The sequence below is a fragment of the Rhinoderma darwinii genome, chromosome 1 (genome assembly GCF_050947455.1).
Source record: "Rhinoderma darwinii isolate aRhiDar2 chromosome 1, aRhiDar2.hap1, whole genome shotgun sequence".
NCBI classification, from domain to species: domain Eukaryota; kingdom Metazoa; phylum Chordata; class Amphibia; order Anura; family Rhinodermatidae; genus Rhinoderma; species Rhinoderma darwinii.
In genome coordinates this window covers 519,024,498-519,046,562 of record NC_134687.1, presented here as the reverse complement: position 1 = coordinate 519,046,562, position 22,065 = coordinate 519,024,498, and the positions used below count along the sequence as shown (strand labels likewise).

Sequence of the window (22,065 nt, the reverse complement as noted above, 5' to 3'; positions counted from 1 at the left end):
TTGATCTCTTGCTGATTTTGTAAGTTTGCCCACTGTCAAAGACATGAACAGTCTAGAATTTTTAGGCTAGGTTAATTTTACCAGTGAGAGATAGATTATATTAAAAAAAAAAAAAAAAACAGAAAATCACATTGTCAAAATTATATATATTTATTTGCATTGTGCACAGAGAAATAAGTATTTGATCCCTTTGGCAAACAAGACTTAATACTTGGTGGCAAAACCCTTGTTGGCAAGCACAGCAGTCAGACATTTTTTGTAGTTGATGATGAGGTTTGCACATATCTTAGATGGAATTTTGGCCCACTCCTCTTTGCAGATCATCTGTAAATCATTAAGATAAGTTTTCGATGGGATTAAGGTCTGGAGACTGGCTAGGCCACTCAATGACCTTAATGTGCTTCTTTTTGAGCCACTCCTTTGTTGCCTTGGCTGTATGTTTCGGGTCATTGTCGTGCTGGAAGACCCAGCCACGAGCCATTTTTAATGTCCTGGTGGAGGGAAGGAGGTTGTCACTCAGGATTTAACGGTACATGGCTCCATCCAGTCTCCCATTGATGCGGTGAAGTAGTCCTGTGCCCTTAGCAGAGAAACACCCCCAAAACATAATGTTTCCACCTCCATGCTTGACAGTGGGGACGGTGTTCTTTGGGTCATAGGCAGCATTTCTCTTCCTCCAAACACGGCGAGTTGAGTTAATACCAAAGAGCTCAATTTTAGTCTCATCTGACCACAGCACCTTCTCCCAATCACTCTCAGAATCATCCAGATGTTCATTTGCAAACTTCAGACGGGCCTGTACATGTGCCTTCTTGAGCAGGGGGACCTTGCGGGCACTGCAGGATTTTTATCCATTACGGCGTAATGTGTTACCAATGGTTTTCTTGGTGACTGTGGTCCCAGCTGCCTTGATATCATTAACAAGTTCCCCCCGTGTAGTTTTCGCCTGAGCTCTCACCTTCCTCAGGATGAAGGATACCCCACGAGGTGAGATTTTGCATGGAGCCCCAGATCGATGTCGATTGACAGTCATTTTGTATGTCTTCCATTTTCTTACCATTGCACCAACAGTTGTCTCCTTCTCACCCAGCGTCTTACTTATGGTTTTGTAGCCCATTCCAGCCTTGTGCAGGTCTATGATCTTGTCCCTGACATCCTTAGAAAGCTCTTTGGTCTTGCCCATGTTGTAGAGGTTAGAGTCAGACTGATTAATTGAGTCTGTGGACAGGAGTCTTTTATACAGGTGACCATTTAAGACAGCTGTCTTTAATGCAGGCACCAAGTTGATTTGGAGCGTGTAACTGGTCTGGAGGAGGCTGAACTCTTAATGGTTGGTAGGGGATCAAATACTTATTTCTCTGTGCACAATGCAAATAAATATATATAATTTTGACTATGTGATTTTTTTTTTTATTTTTTATATAATCTATCTCTCACTGGTAAAATTAACCTAGCCTAAAAATTCTAGACTGTTCATGTCTTTGACAGTGGGCAAACTTACAAAATCAGCAAGGGATCAAATACTTATTTCCTTCACTGTACTTATATTGGCCAGAGTTCTCCTTCTTAATGTCCAGAGAAAAGTATCCTAAACAGTAATTGTCTTTGCAAATGTAAAATAAGCCAGTAACTTAGTGAACGGTGGAGTCATGAACGATAACCTTAACAGAAGCTTAGCGAGGCCTCCTGGTCTTTGGGTGGTCTTCTCAGATACAATACATGCTTGGAATAATTTTGGCAGGCACTCATAGAAAGATTCTCTACAGTTCCACGTTTTTCCATTTGAAAACGATAGCTCACACTATGGCCTGTTGCAGACCTTAGAAATAGAATTGTAACCCGTTCAAGGGTAATATGTTTTACCATTTTTTTTCCCATCTGCTCTGAAATCTCCTTGGTTCGTTTGCCTTAATATTCTAGAAATGTTGTAGTGATGTCTTTACTTTCATGATACTCTTCAACATATGGTGAGATTTAAATTCAAAAGGGATGTACAGAGGGGATATGAAAAATAGTAAGGTTTTGGTGGTACAATTATTGCTGATAAAAATGAAACAAATTATTATTATTATTATTATTAAAGTGCTTCTCACTGTCTCCTTGGCAACAGACAACAGTCACTTTTTGACACTACAGTGAATGCTGACTGACTGAAGGTTTGTAGTCTGTTGCCAAGGAAGCAACGTCAAATAACTTTGTTCCTTAAAAATAAATGTAGTAACAATTCAGAAACTGTGCTATGCATTTATTCTAGTTAATTTCATATAGTATTTAATTTTGTTTAAATATCAGAAATTGTTCCATATAACAAACATACAACAATAAAGGACTTCTGAAATGAATGCAGTATGATGGAGGACTAGACTTAGTACAGCATGCATGTGGGCATTTGGAGTGCTAGAGTGTACTTCATGCATCATTCTCGGACATTCATTTGCTGGCGGTTAAGATTAATTCATACAGTATGACTTGTTCTTGTAGCTGTAACAAAATATTCTCATTGAATATTGACATGTGTGGGCAAAATATAAGTTACCTGCTTTCACAGATTTGTAACAGGTGACAGGATTAACATTCCCTGGCAATTAAGGGATACAACAGTTTCTTTTCTTAGAACACCAGGAGGAGAATAATGTAAATAATAACAAAATAAAAAGAATATGAAGCCTTGTATATAGAAGTAAAATTATTTTATAACTTAAATGGAAGGAATTTGGAAGAATTGGCACAAATTCACACTTGTTCCCAGAACAACAGCTGTCATATTGATATACTGTGTGGACCGTTTCCTATGCATGTGGAGGTGCATCAAAAACGTCCATAAAAATAAAATGTAGAGAGCTTCGTACATGCCTTAACCAGGCCTGAAGAGGGTATGGTGGTCCTCATTCTGAACATAGGTTCGGATCCCAGGGAGAACGAATGGAGAGACGGCTGCGCATTCATTCTTATGAGATTTATGGAAACAGCTGAGCAAGCAGGCTCGGCTGTTTCGGTAACGCTCTTTGAAATAAATGGAGAGAGCCCCGCACGTGCGCTGCCACATCTCCATTGATTCTCTGCCAGGATGCAGCAGCCGCCTAACCAGGCGAGATGGGTGTCAGGTGATTCCCTACAATTCTGGAGATAAAAGTGGATCCCAGCTCTCAGACCTACTTATTCAGCCATTTATCGCATATCCCGTGGATATGCCATAAATATTTAAGTTGGGCATACCTCTCGAAAAAAATGCCAACAGATGATAGAAAATTGCCTAAATCAGCCTTTTTGGTGCATCAGCTTTATTCTCTGAACTTTATAAAACCAGTTAGATGAGAATTAGACGATATATGATGGAAAATCATCTAATAAGAACACGAGACCCACAAATGCTTGTACTTGTGGGATAATGTCTCGGCAACGGATAACAGGTAAGGGCTACAAGCAAGATTTATAAAGCTATACTAATATGCTTAGTAGTTGTAAACAAAACTGAAATCAGGGGATTTTTATAACTTGGAAAAGTGTGTCTAAATTAGTTAAACTTTTATTTTCATTATTGATATTGAGCTTATACTTGTATTACTTTTTTTTTCTTCCCTCCTTTATGAAATTATTTATTTTCTCTAACATCATTATAAATGTAATTACTCTACTTTGAGTTCAAGACAATAGAATATTAAATGGGTGCAGCAGCCCAATAAAATTGTAAACTTACATTGTATCACATAGGCTCCAAGCTGAGCAGCAATATTAAAAGGACAAGGTAACCGACCATGCAAAACATCCTGTTTGACTTGCAAAAAGAACTGATACCTAAAATAAATACATAAAAATCAACATATCAGCTAAAATAACTAACTTAAAAACAAACACAATACACATGAAACCTGTACAGAAAAAAAAAAATACATTAGACAAAATTGCCATACAAATAATACTGCCATCCATGTCATTTACTATATTAGTTCTTTTTACAGCTGTCACTAAGCAACAATTACCAAAGATATTGACAAACTAATAAAAAATGATTGACTGTGCACCTTTGAGGGGATACAAAGGAGAATAAATGGTAGCGATAAAGGCAAAGGCAAACTGGCAAAACCCAATCAATATGTGAACAAGCTAAACTCTACATAACACAACACACAGTTTGATGTGACTATCCTTTAGATGCCTCTCTAAAATCTCTAGCTACAGTCACAGGGATCAAAAAGAAGTTTATTTTGTTAATAAAGGTTTCCGTTAATAGTAAGGATCTAAAAGCAAAAATCTGTAACAGGCTGGGTTTATACAGAACATTTATGCTGTTTTACTGAAGCTGCCAGGTGTGCAATGTAATTGAATGAAAATTTATGTGATTCACACAATCCTTTTTTTCCACTTAAGGGTAAGGCCACACGGAGCGGCCCTGACATGGTCGCAACGCGGCCAACAATCTTGCTGGCACTACGTAGGAGCGGCTGTCAAATACCTCGTTAAGGAGTATTGCAGTTACATGCGCACTGCGCTCCATTCATTCTCTATGGGAGTGCCGGAGATAGCCGAGTGCAGTGTTCGGCTTTTTCCGGCGCTGCCATAGAGAATTAATAGGAGGCAAGTTGTTGTAATTTGCAAAATCGTGCGGCCATAAAGGGTGTATTAATTCATGGCCGCACGGTTTTGCAGATAAAGGGACGGTTTACCCGCATTAACATGTGGCCACTAACAGGCTGTTTGACAGCTGCACCGAACATGGTGCCGGCCCTGTTGTTAGCCGCGTTGTGAACGTGTCAGGGCCGTTCCATGTGACCTTACCCTTACGGTGGTTTTACAGCATGCTGCAGTCTAAAATATGTGTGGAAAAACAGCAGCATAAGGCTGGATTCAGATATGCAGCTTTGGGTGCAGCATTTGTTGCACATTTTAAAGCCAGAGTTAGAAGTAGATCCAAGTGGAATAGTATAAGGGAAGGATTTCTACTTCTACTCTCTTTTGCATCCAATCCTTTTGCTAAAAAAAAAAAAAAAAAAAGAGCGCTTCAAAAAGAGTGTCAAACACTGCATAAATTAATTCAGCCTAAAAAATGAATGCAAGTGCAATTTGTCGATTTTTTGTTGATGTTGTAGGACTGTTTCTTGAAGAGAGTCTGTTGTATCAGACATCTTTGACCAGTCAGCATCTACAGAGCATGCCCACTCGAATTCACGTACAGTATAGGGTCCTTCTACGACAAGCGCTGACGATATACAGTCAGGTCCAGGATTATTTGGACAGTGACACAATCTTCATGATTTGGGCTCTGCATGCCACCACATTGGATTTGAAATGAAACAACTGAGCTGCAATTGAAGTGTAGATTTTAGGTTTAATTCAAGGGGTTAAACAAAAATATCCTGTGAAGCGTTTAGGAATTGCAACCATTTTTCTACACAGCCTCCTCATTTCAGGGGCTCAAAAGTAATTGGACAAATTAACATTACCATAAGTACATTTTTTTTTTAATACTTTGTAGAGAATCCTTTGCAGGCAATGACTGCCTGAAGTCTGGAACCCATGGACATCACCAAACGCTGGGTTTCCTCCTTTGTGATACTTTGCCCGGCCTTTACTGCAGCGTCTTCAGTTGTTGCTTGTTTGTAGGTCTTTCTGCCTTAAGTTTTGTCTTAAGCAAGTGAAATGCAGCTCGATCGGGTTGAGATCTGGTGATTGACTTGGCCATTGCAGAATATTCCACTTCTTTGCCTTAAAAAACTTGTGTTAAAGGACCTTTACGTTAGAAAGAGTGCTATCTGTAGTGATTGAATACCCCACTCTGCTTAACAATATAAGGTGCCGTGGATGTGGCTACATGATCCCGCTTGGCCAATCCGTTCAGCGAGTTGATGAGTGAGCATAGGCAGCGCACTTCATAGCAGGAGTGCAGGGGGTCACTCAGCGAAGGTGCCCTCAGATAAGAGGGTCTGTCCCAGTGTCAAAAATCAGTTAAAGAAAATGTGAGACAATCATAGATTTTTTGTTTGCAAATGTAGCGCATTTTTCAACAGTTCAACAATGTGTAGTCAAAGCCAGAAGTAGATCCACATCAGCAGAAAAGTATTAACTCCTTCAGGACGAAGTCATTTTTTGCTTTTTTACATTTTTGTTTTTCACTCCGTGTTCTAGAGCCATAACTTTTTTTCTTTTTCCATCAAAGTGGTGGTGGTGGAGTGGTGTGTGGGCTTATTTTTTGCAGGAGAAGTTGTAGTTTCTATTGCCACTATTTAAAGTACTACATAATGTACTTTGAAATTGAAAAAAAAATCTTTGTGAGGTGGAAATCGGAAAAAACTGCGATTCCTCCATTGTTTTTTGGGTTTTGTTTTTATGACTTTCACCATGCGGTAAAAAGGACAGGCTCAGTACAAATACGGTGATACTAAATGTATATCGTTTTTTTTTATATTTGACTAATTTTACAAAGAAAAAACTATTTGTTCAAAAAAGAAATTGTTTTGTGTCACCACATGAGCCATAACTTTCTTTTTTTGTCGATTGAGCGGTGTGAGGGCTTATTTTTAGCGGGACGAGCTGTAGCTTTTATTGGTACTATTTTTTTGTACATAAAACTTTTTGATTACTTTTATTATATTTGTTTTGAAAGTCAAGGTGACCAAAAAACAGTGATTTGCGTTTTTTTAAATTTTGTTATATTTTAACAGTCCAGACGGATGCTCCAATACCAATTTAAAAAAAATAAAAAATTGACATTACATTAGAGAAAAAATGGTTAAAGGTTTTTGTTTTGAACTTTTAATATTTTATTTTATTTTTTTCACTACTAAAAACTTTGTTAAACTTTTTTTTTTTTACACATTTTATTAGTTCCAATAGGGGACTTGAACCAGTGATTGTTAGAACACTGGTACAATACACTGTAATTCTAATGTATTGCAGTATATTGTCATTTTTACAGGTTTTTACCTGTGGGTGACATCACTCTGTGTCTGCAGTGAAGGAAGCTGGCTGGGAATGATGACGTTACCCACAGGTCCTTCAACCTTGGCGTCGGAAGAGAGAAGACACATCAGCTCCAGGCGTACAGTTGAATTTGCAGCAGCATCTCCATGTGCAGGTAAGCATAGCAAACTCCCTAGAGACGAGCATATTAACCTTTTGGACGCCTGGAGCCGATGTATCTTCTTTGTCCGACGTCAAGCTTGAAGGACCTGTGGGTGACATCACGCTGTGTGTCTTTAGTGAAAGAAGCTGGGTGGGAACGATGAGAAGTGTATGAAGCTGATTTGTCAGCGTCATACACTTCTATTCACAACGCCCAGTTGGTAAAAACACAATACACGCCCAGTTGGTAATACGAGAAAACACGCCAGTTGTCCATTGAAAAGCTCATTTGCATAAATATAAAATTGGTCATAACTTGGGCAAAAATGATCGCCTTTAAAATAAAAAAAAACGTTACTGTTATCTACATTGCAGCGCCGATCACATGCAATAGGAGATAGGGATTTTATAATCTGGTGACAGAGCCTCTTTAACAGAGGCTGAGAGAAGGTAGACCTGTAATACACAGCTGACACCCGCAGTGTATGGACCGTGCTCAGCGTGTGAGCCTGCTCCATGCATCACCCCACCACCACAACCAGGACGTGCTATTACGTCGTGGTGCGCGAAGGGGTTAAAGGAAAAATTTATATATTTTTTTATTTAATCCTGGTTTTGAAAAAATACAAAAATTTACAAAATAAAAAAGCTTGCAAAAAATGTACCCAATCTGTACAGTATGAACAAGGCTTTACCTAGGATCTCATCAATTACTGGCTTATAAAGAAACCCGTCACTCCCTTCACTTTAGAATAAAACATATAATAGAACCTCTCAATAAAACAAATCGGTGGGTGTCATTTCAGGGCACAGCAATGCTCAGGTTTAGGTCAATCATAGCAATATATTTAGAGGTTCTAGAAATGGTTGATGTAGATAATGCTCTATAAGGGTATGTTCACACGCAAACGCAAAATACGTCTGAAATTACGAAGCTGTTTTCAGGCGAAAACAGCTCCTGAATTTCAGACGTTTTTACAAGTACTAGCGTTTTTCGGGGCGTCCATTACGGACGTAATTGGAGCTGGTTTTCAATGGAGTCAATGAAAAACGGCTCCAAAAACGTCCAAAGAAGTGACATGCACTTCTTTGACGTGGGCGTCTTTCTTCGTGCCGTTTTTTTACAGCGGCGCGTAAAATTACACCTCGTCTGAACAGAACATCGTAAAACACATTGCAAGCAATGGGCAGATGTTTGCAGACGTAAAGGAGGCGTCTTTTCAGGCGTAATTCGAGGCGTAAAACGCCCGAATTACGCCTGAAAATAGGATGTGTGAACATACCCTTAGTGGCGAAGCACATGTGAAAATGTATTTGACAGAAATTGATGGGCGGAGATAGTGAGCTTTTTAAAGTACAGCACACAGATGCCACCTGTACCCAGTGTCATTAATGCTGTGTAAAGTTTTTTAAAAGGTTTTCAGTAAAGTGTCTTCTGTATAAATTAGTTGTATGTACTATGTTGTCGTATGAGTATCGATGCCCTTTGAGGCCACATGCACACGTTGCGTATTTTGCTACAGAAAATACACAGAAAAACCACAGGAAACCGCAAGAAAGCAACAAAGAAATGCACCAGAAGGTGCGGTTTTTTATGCTTTTTTTTCGGTGCGGTTTTTCCGTGTTGCTGCATAAATCGCTGCGTTTTCATGCTGCGGGTTTTGCTGCGTACTTCTCCATAACTATGGAGATAGAATTTGCAAGCGGAATCGCAGGATAAATTGACATGCTGGTACTGTATTACGCTGCGGTTTTGCCGCATACAAATACGTGTGGCAAAACCGCACGTAATACGCATCGTGTGCATTGACTCTAAGGTTCAGACGACCTATTTTCGGTCGTTTTTAGGGCCGTAAACACCCGAAAAATCGAAAGCAGAACGCCTCCAAACATCTGGCCATTGATTTCAATGGGAAAACTGCGTTGTGTTCCGACGGAGCGTTTTTCGCAGCGTTTTTTTACGCGTTAAAAAACGGCCGCGAAAAAGATGTGCACGTCACTTCTTGGGACATTTTTAGAGCCGTTTTTCATTGACTAACGGAAAAAGCTCCAAAAACGGCCGTAAAAAACGCAGCGAAAATCGCGAGTGACTTAAAAAACGTCTGAAAATCAGGAGCTGTTTTCCCTTGAAAACAGCTCCGTATTTTGAGACGTTTTTAGTCTAGCGTGTGAACATACCCTAATACTAAATACTGGTAGCAATTCACAGAATTTACCCTAAGGATATATTCACACATGACGGATTTGCCCTTGGATTTTGTGGTAATAACCTTAGTCTGCTTAGTCTGACACTTGGATTTCCACTGCATATGTGCAGTTTGATGTGTCGCGGATCCGTACAACAATTAGCTGCAATCAATGGGGCTAATTGGCCAGCTTTTCTATGCAGAATGCATTTTCAATGTTGGTGTTTTTTGTGCCGCTGACAAAAATCTGCACTGACTTTTTTCTACTACATGTGAACAAGGTTACAAAAACCCCAATTACATACATTGGACGCGGAATATTAGTGGATTTGATGAAGATTTATTTGAGGAATCTGTGCTGAAATCTTCATCAAATGCTGAGAGTATAAGGCTATGTTCACACGCAAACTCAAAAACGTCAGAAAACAGGAAAAGGGAAAACAGCTCCTGATTTTCAGACTTTTTTTTAGCCACTCGCGATTTTCGCTGCGTTTTTTATGGCCGTTTTTGGAACTGTTCTTTATAGAGTCAATGAAAAACGGCTCTAAAAACGTTCCAAGAAGTGACCTGCACTTCTTTTTCGCAGCCGTTTTTTTACGCGGCCGTTTTTCAAAACGACCGCGTAAAAAAACAGCCCGTCGGAACAGAACGCCGTTTTTCCCATTGAAATCAATGGGCAGATGTTTGGAGGCGTTCTGCTTCCGATTTTTCGGTTGTTTATGGCCCGAAAAACGGCCAAAAATAGGCCGTGTGAATATACCCTTAAAGAGCACCTGTCACTAGGCCTTATAACTTGAACTGGTTTACTGACCTGAATAGCCCTGTCTCCCTGATTACAGCTCTGTTTTTGTTTTTTTCCTGGACCCCCCCCCCCCCCCCACCCCTCCCAGAGATATAGCCCACTGTTGTGTTGGCTCTCTCTTTGCTAATTTGCTGTAGATAGCCAACAGGGCACGAGCTATCCTCAAGCTGTCTCAAGCGGTCTCGTGCTAATTGGTTGATTGGTCAGCATCAGAGCCAGGTAAGATAGCTCCACCCTGTTGGCAAACTACAGCAGATTAGCATATAGGGAGCCAACAAAACAGTGGGCCATATCTCTGGAACGGGAAGGTCCAGGAAAAAAAAGAAAAATAGCGCTGAAATTAGGAACACAGCGCTATTCCGGTCAGCTAACTAATTCAACTTATATGATCTAGTGACAGGTCCTATTTATTGCACCCTTATTATGTACATTAGGAACCTGTGCTTTAGCGGACCTATTAAATGCAATTACACTGCTACTATGTATGCAGTATACTATACCTGGTTATTTCTTCCTTCAGTTTACATGGATCTTCCGCATAGAATTTAACCCCAAAATATAGAGTGTAGGGAGGGCCAGCTATAAAAATAGAGAAGAGCAGAATATATTGTATATGTATCAAATGTTTTATATCATATAAATATAATTATCATATAATTATTATTCATAGCAGTGGTAGTTGCCATGCGATAAACACTCATATTGTAAGGTGGACGACACTATAGGTCTCTGTCAAACCGCAGTATATAAGACCTTGAGGTCTGGCGATGGATTTTCTTGTTTAGTCCACGACAGACAACAAGCAGAAATGTGATATCATGATGCCTGTTCCCCAATATGTAGGTCGAACATTGCTTAAACCAGTAATGTGCTCGTCTGTGAGACATTATCCCTACTCTGCAAAACCTTCTGGCTCTTGTCAAAGCATTAGGGCTTGTCCACACACAACAAAATTGTTGCAGAAATGCCGTTGTAAGTCAAAAGCTTTCCGCTGTGGCAAAAACTCAACATTTCCTGCGTTTTTTGAAGAAGAAAACGGTGCGTAAATTGCTGCGTTTTTCCCCAATGTTAGGAGATGGAGACATCTATGAAAAACGCCGCAATTCTGAACACTTTCCATAGCAGGAATTGACATGCTGCGGCCTGAAAAATACGCACCGCAGGTCAATTTCGGCTTGGAGATTTTACGCAACATGTGGATGAGATTTGTTAAATCTCCCCCACTATGCTGCTACCATATTCTGCTGCGTTTTTTCAGGCCGGAGTTCCTCGGCAATTCCGAAGCGTGTGGACGAGCCCTTAGACCAATGGGTGTACCTATGATATGCACTACCACCATTTTGGAAGTGGGTCTCAAAATAAAATTAATAAATTGGAATGATCTGCTATTTATCTACATACAGTGTTGGTATTGAAGTCCTGCCCTATTTACTTCAATAGAGTTAAGCTACAAAACCAGATCCTGCTCACTGACAAGAAGGGCACGGTTTCTGGAAAAAATATGAAATATTTTCTAATCCTATAAAACCCCTTTAACGTTTTGTGTATGTATGTTTTTATGTACACACAGTTATTAATAATCTTATCTAAGAAATAATTTAAAGTTAAAAAAGTCACGTCAGATCTGTTACCTGACCCCAATAATCGTACTAATTGTTAGCATTTAGTCTTAAAGGGGTTGTCAAGTTTTAGCCAATTATTGTTTTTTTGGGGGGTGGGTTTTTGTATAATTAAAAGTTGCACAATTTTCCAATATACTTTCTGTATTAATTCATCATGGTTTTTAATATCTCTGCTTGTCGTTATTTAGTAGGACCATTCATCCAGTGGGTAAAATTCTGTCCATGGTCATGTGCGAGCCTAAAAATAGGGCAAATATCGCAGATCTGGGAGCCTTTAATAGGCCACCAGCTGCAAAAGAAACCCATTGGCACCCTGTGATTGCGTTGCTGGGGCGCCAATGGGCTTACAGAGGGAGCCTCTAAAACCACTTAGATGCCGCGGTTGCACACCCGAGCAGCAGTTAGACTATAGGGCCGTAAAAATGCTGCACTCTAGACTAAGGCCCTTTAACGGCTACCATATAAAGGCTTATCGGCAATCGTTATGGTGTTAAAAATGACAATGCTAACAATGCCTTCTTATATATTGGAAGGGACAATGTGATGTAACAGTGAATTATCTCAGCGACATTATATCCTTACACTGCCTTAAATTTTGAGGAACTACTTTAAGCATTCTGGTACTGTATACTGTGGGATGAAATGATACATGTCAATACAATTTTAATTTCCCAATCTGTAAATGTGTATTATGCAGTCTTGCAGTATATAAATAGGGCTTCCACTGTAATTCCCACTTCTCCAACCAAACCTTCCAAATCACAATACATCTACTGCCATAAACGACAGATTTTGGACACTCAAAAAGGCCGATTTAATGAGTGTGACAGATGCAACTGAATCTGCATGCATTCAATAGAAGCCCAGACGAGGTTACAGATCAAGGAAAGTATCGGTCAACCTTTAGGGTATGTTCACACGACTTATTTACGGACGTAATTCGGGCGTTTTACGCCTCGAATTACGTCCGAAAATGCGCCTCGATAGCTTTGGCAAACATTTGCCCATTGAAAGCAATGGGCTGACGTTTGTCTGTTCACACGAGGCGTATATTTACGCGTTGCTGTTAAAAGACGGCACGTAAATAGACGCCCGCGGCAAGGAAGTGTCATGTCACTTCTTCAGACGTAAATGGAGCCGTTTTCCATGGACTCCATGGAAAACCAGCTCTAGTTACGTCCGTAAGGGACGCGGCGTTCAAGCGCCTGCACATGCCGTTACGGCTGAAATGACGGGGCTGTTTTCTCCTGAAAACAGCCCCGTAATTTCAGCCGTTACGGACGCTGCCGTGTGAACATACCCTTACAGACCAAGCATGAATGAATAGTACTTCAGAAATCGGCCATCAGAAATCCTTAATGTGTGGACAGCTTTACTTTAAGGAAAATTCTTCCAATCACAATATGTATACTGTGATAAGATCTACCCATTATTCTACACAAAACAACATCTACTGCCATAATACCTATGCATTATTCTACTGAAGGCAACATTTCCATATCACAATGTGTATTGCAATAATGCCCATTCGTTATTCTACTTAAGAAAAAAAAATCTCTGAATCACAATACGTCTATTCAATTTGGCAACAACATATTCAGTGTAAAAAAAATTAATGAGATACAACAGTATCTAAGTCAACAGACATCAACTGTATATAACAAGCATCTCAAAACTGTCAGACGCTACATCCATATTTTGTTATTTCAGGATCATATTACATTAAATGTGGTATTGTGTGCCCCCGCTAATCCTGTAAAAGACGGTATTCTGAAAGGTAATCTAGGTAATCCATGTCTTGTCTCATGCAAATTTGTGACAGATCTGGAAGGCACATTCGTACTTACTGCTAATCAAGTCTTTGTGTTCTGAAATAGTCTTTGCTGGATCCAGCCAGTACTGCGTGCAAAAATAAAGAGATGTGACATATTAATGCGATGGTAAGTAAAAACAAGCATAATACTATATAATACAACATTTCTATCATAAATTGGGTTTTAATGTTACATTTTTACGAAGTTACATTTGTATTTTTTCAATACACCTCTTTACTTTAATCATTCTAATAAAATAATTTAGAAGTAATTTTTATAATAATTAATACCATAGTCCTGTATTGCACCAATGGATAAAATCATAATATAAAGGGCGCCAGGCTGTAGTGATATATATTTCTTTACTTTATTGTGGCAACGTGTTTCCAGACCTTACCGATCCCTTTGACAGGTCATCATGACTTGACAAAGGGACCAGTACGGGCATCAAATGCGTTGCCATAATATAGCAAAGAGGTATACTTCATAACAGCCTGGCGCCCTTTATATTATGATTTTATCCACTAATGCATTTTCAATCCTAAATAACCCTGTTGACTCGAAGAAAGTGGGTTGGAGCCAATATTCTCTTTTGTATGAATATATTAGTGAAATGTATACACAAGATCCATAGTGAGACCAATCTATGGAAGTAATTCAAACAAGTTTATTAACAAATGTCAGATTGAGGCAGATTTTGACCTGCCTGCACTTTCTGTGCCGCAGTTTATCGCAGCGTTTTTCAGCCAATTCCATTGAGCGTCGCGGGCAAACAACATCGTGAAAAACGCTTTCTCTGCCTCCCATTGATTTCAATGGGAGGTCAGAGACGGAACCGCGGGAAGAAGAGACGGTTTTCGGGTCAAATACAGCGCCCAAAAACTCTGTGTAAACTAGGCCTAAGCCCTTATTCCCACGACAGGGTTTCCCGGCCGGGTGACGGCCGTTCATAAAACGAATGTCACCCGGCCGCAGTAGGAACAATATACCCCTAATGGGGCTATTCACACGACCGATTTTTTGACGGGCCGGGAAAATCGGCCGTCAAAAAATGGGACATGCCCTATTTTCGGCCGTTCACCCGGCCGCCTGGCTCCCATAGAAGTCTATGGGGCCGGGTAATACACGGCCATCACTGGAATGTGTCCCGAGTGACGGCCGTGTCTACCGTCGCTCGCTCTCTCCTCACAGCGCAGAGTGCATGTGAGGAGGAGGAGTTTATGCCATTCGAACGAATCGCTGTATGCTGGAGGTATGATTCTACAATGTGGTGGTGCTGTATACAGGGGTACTGTGTGGCAGGGCCCGGGTGTACAGCAGGTGGAAGGGGGCGCTGCGCTGGCTCCCTTCCCCTGCTTGTTTTAAAAGCGCCCTGGCCCGGCGACAACTCCCATGGCCGATGGCGCCGTTAGCAGCTGCTGCTACTGCTGTAGTAATGCCACTATAGCAGAGCAGGGAGGTATCTCCCTGCTCTGCTATGTGCTAGCCCCACTTTAACTCCCTGAAGGAGCGGAATCCCCGTGTTTTCGGGGATTTTGCTCCTGGACAGAGCGCTTGATGTCTTTGTCCATATATGGACAGTGACATCAGGGGAAACTCCTGAAGCGGAATCCCCGAACACTCTGTGACTGGGGATTCCCCACCAGGAGAAGCCAGTAAAGTTCAGTGTCCATAAATGGACACAGACGAAGGGGGCTTTTCCTGAATTGGAATCACCGGCCACATGGGGCCCGGAACAGATGCAAACCAGCCGGGAAAAAGTGCCAATTTTATTGGTCGACACTCGGACCCTGTCGGGACCCTGTCGTGTGAATAAGGCTTAAAGGGAACCTGTCACCAGCATTTTACCTATTGAACTCTACTCACCACTCGCTGGCCTGTTCTGTCAAAAGTTCATTGCTGTTATCCCCTCTCCTAAACTCCTCCTCAGACCGTAGATAACGGTCTGCAAATATTTCTCGCCTTTTATGGTAATAATCCATCAGTCTAGGTCTTTCCTCTTCTTATGCCCGTCCACCGCTGAAAACTGTCCCACCCTGAATGCCGAAATCTCTTCTGAGATTGCGCCCGTCATGTATGGACCGACACCATTCCCTGCTCCGTCCAGGCCTCAAATCTAGTTACATCCTTGCACCACTATGGTGTCCCGTTGTACGCACTCACCAGAACAAAACATCGATGAGCAAGCGAGGGATTTCATATGTGCTGGGGAGAGCTGTCAATCAAAAGTAAGGAGGTGGGGTTAACTCGGAAAGGCTTGAGGAATAAAGATATGACTCTTTTATGCTCATTAGCATACGGCGCAGGAACACTAAAAATACTAAATACTAAAGGTATAGAGCTACTTAGAAGATAATTATTGGTTACATATACATGATTTTTCACCCACTTTCACCAGGTATTGCTGGATTAATAGGTGAAATGCTGGTGGCAGGTTCCCTTTAAGCTGCAAATAAATTTCCATTGCTAACCTAAGGACATTTGGAAAACTAAATAAAACCAAATCAAAAGTAGAAATAAACAAAGCACGCACTATTAATACATGATAGTGCTATGTAATCGAGCATTACACCAAATCAGTTTTATCTGTAGCCTTTAAGCACATTACAGAAGTTCTACAGAATCAAAACAACCTAAAGCAACCTATTTAAAAAAGAGATTAACAGGACAAAAATGTAATTAGCAGATAATAAGATAATTATTCCGAGAAGATTGGAATTGCCTTCATACAGCAAACAGAGAGATTAAAACTTGAAAATCGACTACAGTAGCATACGCCAGGAAAATGGTGTAATTATATAAGAAAAAGTGGTGTACAGAATATGCCCCATATTTATTATTACATTGTGTCATTTTCTCCACCAAGCAACGGCAGTTCCAACAGTTCTTTAACTTTTTGTTAGATGTAAGAAAACTGCATATTCATGGTCTAGTGTTGCAGTGTGCCAGTCTCTTTCCTAGTGAAATGAATATCGGCAAACTATATATGGGCTAAAATGTAAATAGGGTCTTCTTGACCAGTGCTATTACCTGGTATGGGTCTCACACACTCCCCAACATCTTATACACTTTCTAGGACAGACCATGTAGGCGGAGTAGCACAGTCATGTATGAAGACGGTATGGATGTGGAGCAAGTGCAACAAGTAACTAACTGTGGCTGCTATGACTATTATGGGGATACAGGGGCATCTGAAAAGGGGCATGCAAAAAATTGCAACATCGTCTTCAACATGCCACATATCCCTGTCCCTTGTCCCCTGGTAGATCACCTAACTCAGGCTCCACAAAAAGTAGATCTCATATTAAAAAAGATTTGCCACACTTGGGCTAGACCACCCCTCCAGTGCGAGAAGCCACAAAGTTCAGTTTGCAGAAATCTATGACCTGTAAACGTTATTGGTTCTAGGGGGAAGGACAACCACCCAACAACAGCTGATGGGTGCTGGTGGCAGCCTCCCTTTGCCATTGGAAGATCATGTTGGCGTGATCATGTAAGGGGAGTTCCCGCGACAACGCTAGGGCTCCCCTCCTACTCAAGCTGAAGTTAGTAACACATGACACAAGAAGATCAATGAGTATTGTTAATGGTTTAATAACAAATGAGCAGGTCAACTCCTGCCATTTCCTTGCAGAGCAAAACATGAAATGTTAATGATCTAATCCTTCTTCGATCTGTCTAAGTGTCGTTAGTATTCAGGAGTCTTGTCATAAACAACTAGAACTTCCTAAGGTCTAGATTAAAAAACGGTCTCTAATTCTTGGATTCGGCCTATGGCTATTGCCTTTGCCTCTGTTCCCTTGGATGGCCTAGAAGAGATTGAGATAAGAATAAGCAAGCCGTGCTACCAACGGGTAACACCTTTGTTGGGGAGGGTATTGGAAGGGTCGCTGTTGTTACGTGGGTGTCCTTTCCCCTAGAACAAATACCATTTGAAGGACATAGTTTCCTGAAAACTGAACTTTGTTATTGTGGGAGACGGCCACCTAGCACCAGTTGATGGTTGGAGTAACACACACCTAGTTGTAGTTCTCATAAACTCTAGGCGTTCTGTTTCAGAAGGGCTCCAATGGAATATAATGAAGGTCAACTTTGATGACCATCTGGCCGCTTAGAGGAGTGCTGCACGAGGAACCCATTTTGCTGCTGCCCCAATGAAAGCAGCTCCTCTAATAGAGTGAGCATTGAAGGTAGTTGTGTGTATGCCTGCACTTCTTATTGCAAACAGAATCCATCCCATAATGGTGTTTGCGGAGGCCCTCTGGAAAGGAGGTCTGGAGTTTATGAAAAGATTTGAGATTTCCCCTAAATGTGGAGCAGAGAGCTCAACGTTTCCTGCAATGTCTGGACCAAGCAGAGAAAAGGTTCATCTAGGTTTCTTATTAAATATAACTCTATCAGGGCCTCGTTCAGCTGAGCTGTTTTGTTTCTGCCGTTAAGTGCTAGGTGAAAATCGTCTAGCGTTACTGAGAGCCAATGTTCACTGATGTAAAAAAAACAAAAAAAAAAACAGTTCTGTGGTCCTTGAGGGTATAGCGGGAAAAGTAGGTATACAAGTTTCATCCCCTTTCTCTTAAAGAGGACCTGTCACTAGTTTAGTAATGCCCAATCTCCTAGGCAATCTAATAGGTGCTGTCAAACTGATAATGCTAGTGAAAGTTGTGTCCCAAAGATTTTATTTCCTTAAAAGTTATGAGCTTTTTTTCTAAATATGCAAATGAAGCTATACTAGACCAGTGGGTGTCAACACCAGAGATTCTCCTGAGGTGGAGCTACCTCACAGAGTCTGATGCTGTCCTATCAGCATGAAGCTGCTTCACACAGTGTGAGAGACAGAGGCTTGAGGGAAGGGAAATCACTTCAAATAGCGATATCTCCGGATGTGGACCACCTAGAACAGTAGTTCTGGTGGCATATGAAAGATGAGATTCTAATCTTTCATATGCCACCATCCCCTGTGGACCACCTAGAACAGTGGTTTTGGTGGCATATGAAAGATGAGATTCTAATCTTTCATATGCCACCATCGCAAATCTAGCTTTGAAACAACCAGAGGTATTACCAGTTGAAAACACAGTCGGGAATGGAAGCTGTATACTATATGATCATGCTGTGTTGCTGGGCTGGGAAGAGGAGAACTGTATGACTTGGACAGCGTCATACAGAAAACATTTCACCACCCAGAGTGAAATAAAATAGTAACCTCCCATTTAGCAAGTATAGCCAAATTAGCATATTTAGAAAAATGCTCATAACTTTGCAAATAATAAAAGTTTTTTAACAAAAAATACACTGTAGTTATCAGCATCATAGCGCATATTAGATTAGTTAGTAGATAGGTCATTAATAACTAGTGGCAGATCCTCTTTAAGGGGATATTCACTTATCCAGGATAGTACTAAGAACTGTAGGAGGGGTTCCACCTCCAAAGTGGCTGAATACTTAGGAGTAATGGGTCTAGCATCAGATGTACCCTTAATTAATCGGAGGTATACCTTAAAGAGGCTCTGTCACCAGATTTTGCAACCCCTATCTGCTATTGCAGCAGATAGGCGCTGCAATGTAGATTACAGTAACGTTTTTATTTTTAAAAAACGAGCATTTTTGGCCAAGTTATGACCATTTTTGTAATTATGCAAATGAGGCTTGCAAAAGTCCAAGTGGGTGTGTTTAAAAGTAAAAGTCCAAGTGGGCGTGTATTATGTGCGTACATCGGGGCGTTTTTAATACTTTCACTAGCTGGGCGCTCTGAAGAGAAGTAACATCCTCTTCTCTTCAGAACGCCCAGCTTCTGACAGTGCAGATCTGTGACGTCACTCACAGGTCCTGCATCGTGACGGCCACATCGGCACCAGAGGCTACAGTTGATTCTGCAGCAGCATCAGCGTTTGCAGGTAAGTAGCTACATCGACTTACCTGCAAACACCGATGCTGCTGCAGAATCAAATATAGCCTCTGGTGCCGGTGTGGCCGTCACGATGCAGGACCTGTGAGTGACGTCACAGATCTGCACTGTCAGAAGCTGGGCGTTCTGAAGAGAAGAGGATGTTACTTCTCTTCAGAGCGCCCAGCTAGTGAAAGTATTAAAAACGCCCCGATGTACGCACATAATACACACCCACTTGGACTTTTACTTTTAAACACACCCACTTGGACTTTTGCAAGCCTCATTTGCATAATTACAAAAATGGTCATAACTTGGCCAAAAATGCTCGTTTTTTAAAAATAAAAACGTTACTGTAATCTACATTGCAGCACCTATCTGCTGCAATAGCAGATAGGGGTTGCAAAATCTGGTGACAGAGCCTCTTTAAGTTCCTTTTACACGGGTCAATGATCGGGCAAACGAGCGTTCATATGAATGCTCGTTTCCGATCACTGCCCTGTGTAAACAGGGCCACGATCAGACCTGTTTAACACTTATTTAGCCAATAAAATGGTCGCTAGTGTAAACAGGGAGATGTGCTGTCAATTTGATAGAAATGTATGGGTACGAACGATCGTAGTAACAATCGCGCGTCCCCATACATAACCGATCACTGCCCCTTTGTGAAAAAATAAAATGAGCACTTATCAAAGAGCAGTTTCGTTGATCAGCGCTCGCTTTCACGGTCCATATCGGGCCATGTACAAGGTCCTTTATTTTCTGTAAGATTTGGAAGCAAGAAGTTCAAGGCTGAGCCTAATGATTTAAATAGGTTTTTTCATATTCAATATTTATCACCTATCCACAGGATTTACGTGCTCTGTATCTGCCCTTCACTTCATGGATAAAATCTGGGCCAAACAAATTTTCTAAATTTGAGAATTCATGAGATTTCAGAGTGAGGTCTGCCATTCCAGCAGATATAAGCCACCGGGCTCTACTAATATTAGATACGTAATTAAAGATCTTTCCAATAATCAAAACCGACCTGCTAACTGTCTTCAGCAAGACCAGCTTGGAGAATAACAGAGCTCTGGCATTTTGGGATGTAGAAACCTCTACCTCTCTCTCACCTTTAGACAACATAAAAAGCAGGCGACAAACTGCGTCTTAAACTCCACTTGCTTAAAGGAGTTTTCCCGGAATTAATAAAAAAAAAAAAGAAAAAGCAAAGCTAGAACTGGCCCTGTATTTTACATGGATCCAGAGATCTCCTCATTAATTTCTCCAACTGCGCTGCTATGTTTTCTTCAGGCTGGCAGCTCAGGTGGCATTTTCTTTCTATTGCAGTTCATCCCCCTCCCTGTCATAGCTTGAAAAGGCAGATTCTTCTGTTTCACTGCTCCTGCCTCCTCTCTAGGAGAAGCTTTACAAATGCCCCCAATTACATATCATTTTAGAGGGAGAGCCCAGCCCTATATAACTCAAGAAGAGGGAGAGCCTGCAGATTTTCATAGTTGAACATGAGCAGGAGAGGGGAGAGCTCAATGCTGTATGCAATCAGTGCTGTATGCAGGCTCTCTCTTCATCTAAGCAAACTGCTAGCTCTCCTGTGTGTTTCTTACTCTGTGAGTCTCCATCCACACTACAAACTCTGTTTCTAAATAAAAGCTACTTCTCTGCTGTCAAGCAGAGAAAGCATTTTCTATTGGCTATGACAGTTGGAGAGTGGAGCGGAGCATTGCATCCTTCCTCAGTCAGCTCAGCAGGAGGATGTGCATATTACTATACAGATTGATGAACCGGGGGTGCCATTATAATGAAGTAAAGGGAATATGTCACAACTAGAGCATTTTTGCAACATAAGGTAAATTACAAAACAAATTAATGTTTAATGCTGAATTATATTACAAACAACCTTTAATACTGGGACAACCCCTTTAAGTCTGGGCTATAGCATTATTGGGAAGCATTGTCCCAGTGATAGAACGTAGAGCCGGGTCTATTTCTGGGGCAATAAGGGCCTGAACATCAGGAATCCCAATAAAACGTCAGAGAATTTAGTCCCCCCGCCCTTACTAATGTTGCACAGAAGGCAGGCTGAGCAAGTTCCCTCACTTCTAAGGAGTTCGCAATTGCCCGTCTGTAAGATAAATATTTTGAATATTTGAATATTTGCGAGACCTACCCTTAACAATTTTAGCTCACCCCATTTTCCCCTTTCTGAGGAGGCAGAGGAGCTAGCAACTGCTTCAAAGTTCCAGTCCACCTCTGGCTGGGGCTCCATATAGTTGTGTGAAAAAACACTGTCTGAGGCAAATGTTTTTGTGGTAACGAGTAGAATGAAGTGTAATGCTTAAATAAGCCACCTAGTTATTAACAGGGGTGCTATGCAGCCTGCCAAAAAAACCTTGCCCAGCCTCAAACGAGGGGTAATGGCTTTGGGGACAGATACCTCTTCATTGTCACTACAAGACTGAGGGGCGTTCAGGGCATTACGTTCCACAGTCACTCTGCTTTTTCTGATTACTATCATCTCCTCATCTGAGGAGGAATTAAAAGAAGATGGTCATTTCAAGGGGCGTTTTCTGGTGTTTTGTGGAGACAGCCCCACCGAAATTGACGCTGCTAGTCAGCAGATATCATTATCCATTGGTGCCGGAAAAATTCTGAGGGGAGCTCTACCATTCTCGCTATGGGAGGCTGCCGCCAGCAC

At 41.2% G+C, this 22,065-nt stretch overlaps 1 protein-coding gene across 1 annotated transcript in view; it reads right to left on the bottom strand.

Moving 5' to 3' along the window:
• Positions 1-22,065, bottom strand: part of EPB41L4A (erythrocyte membrane protein band 4.1 like 4A) — a 317,566-nt gene that overhangs the window by 130,472 nt on the left and 165,029 nt on the right. The window contains exons 3-5 of the mRNA XM_075836702.1: positions 13,517-13,568; positions 10,548-10,626; positions 3,698-3,795 (exon numbers count right to left, since the gene is read on the bottom strand). Coding sequence (XP_075692817.1) covers positions 3,698-3,795; positions 10,548-10,626; positions 13,517-13,568 — 229 coding nt within the window. The remainder of the gene's footprint in view (positions 1-3,697; positions 3,796-10,547; positions 10,627-13,516; positions 13,569-22,065) is intronic.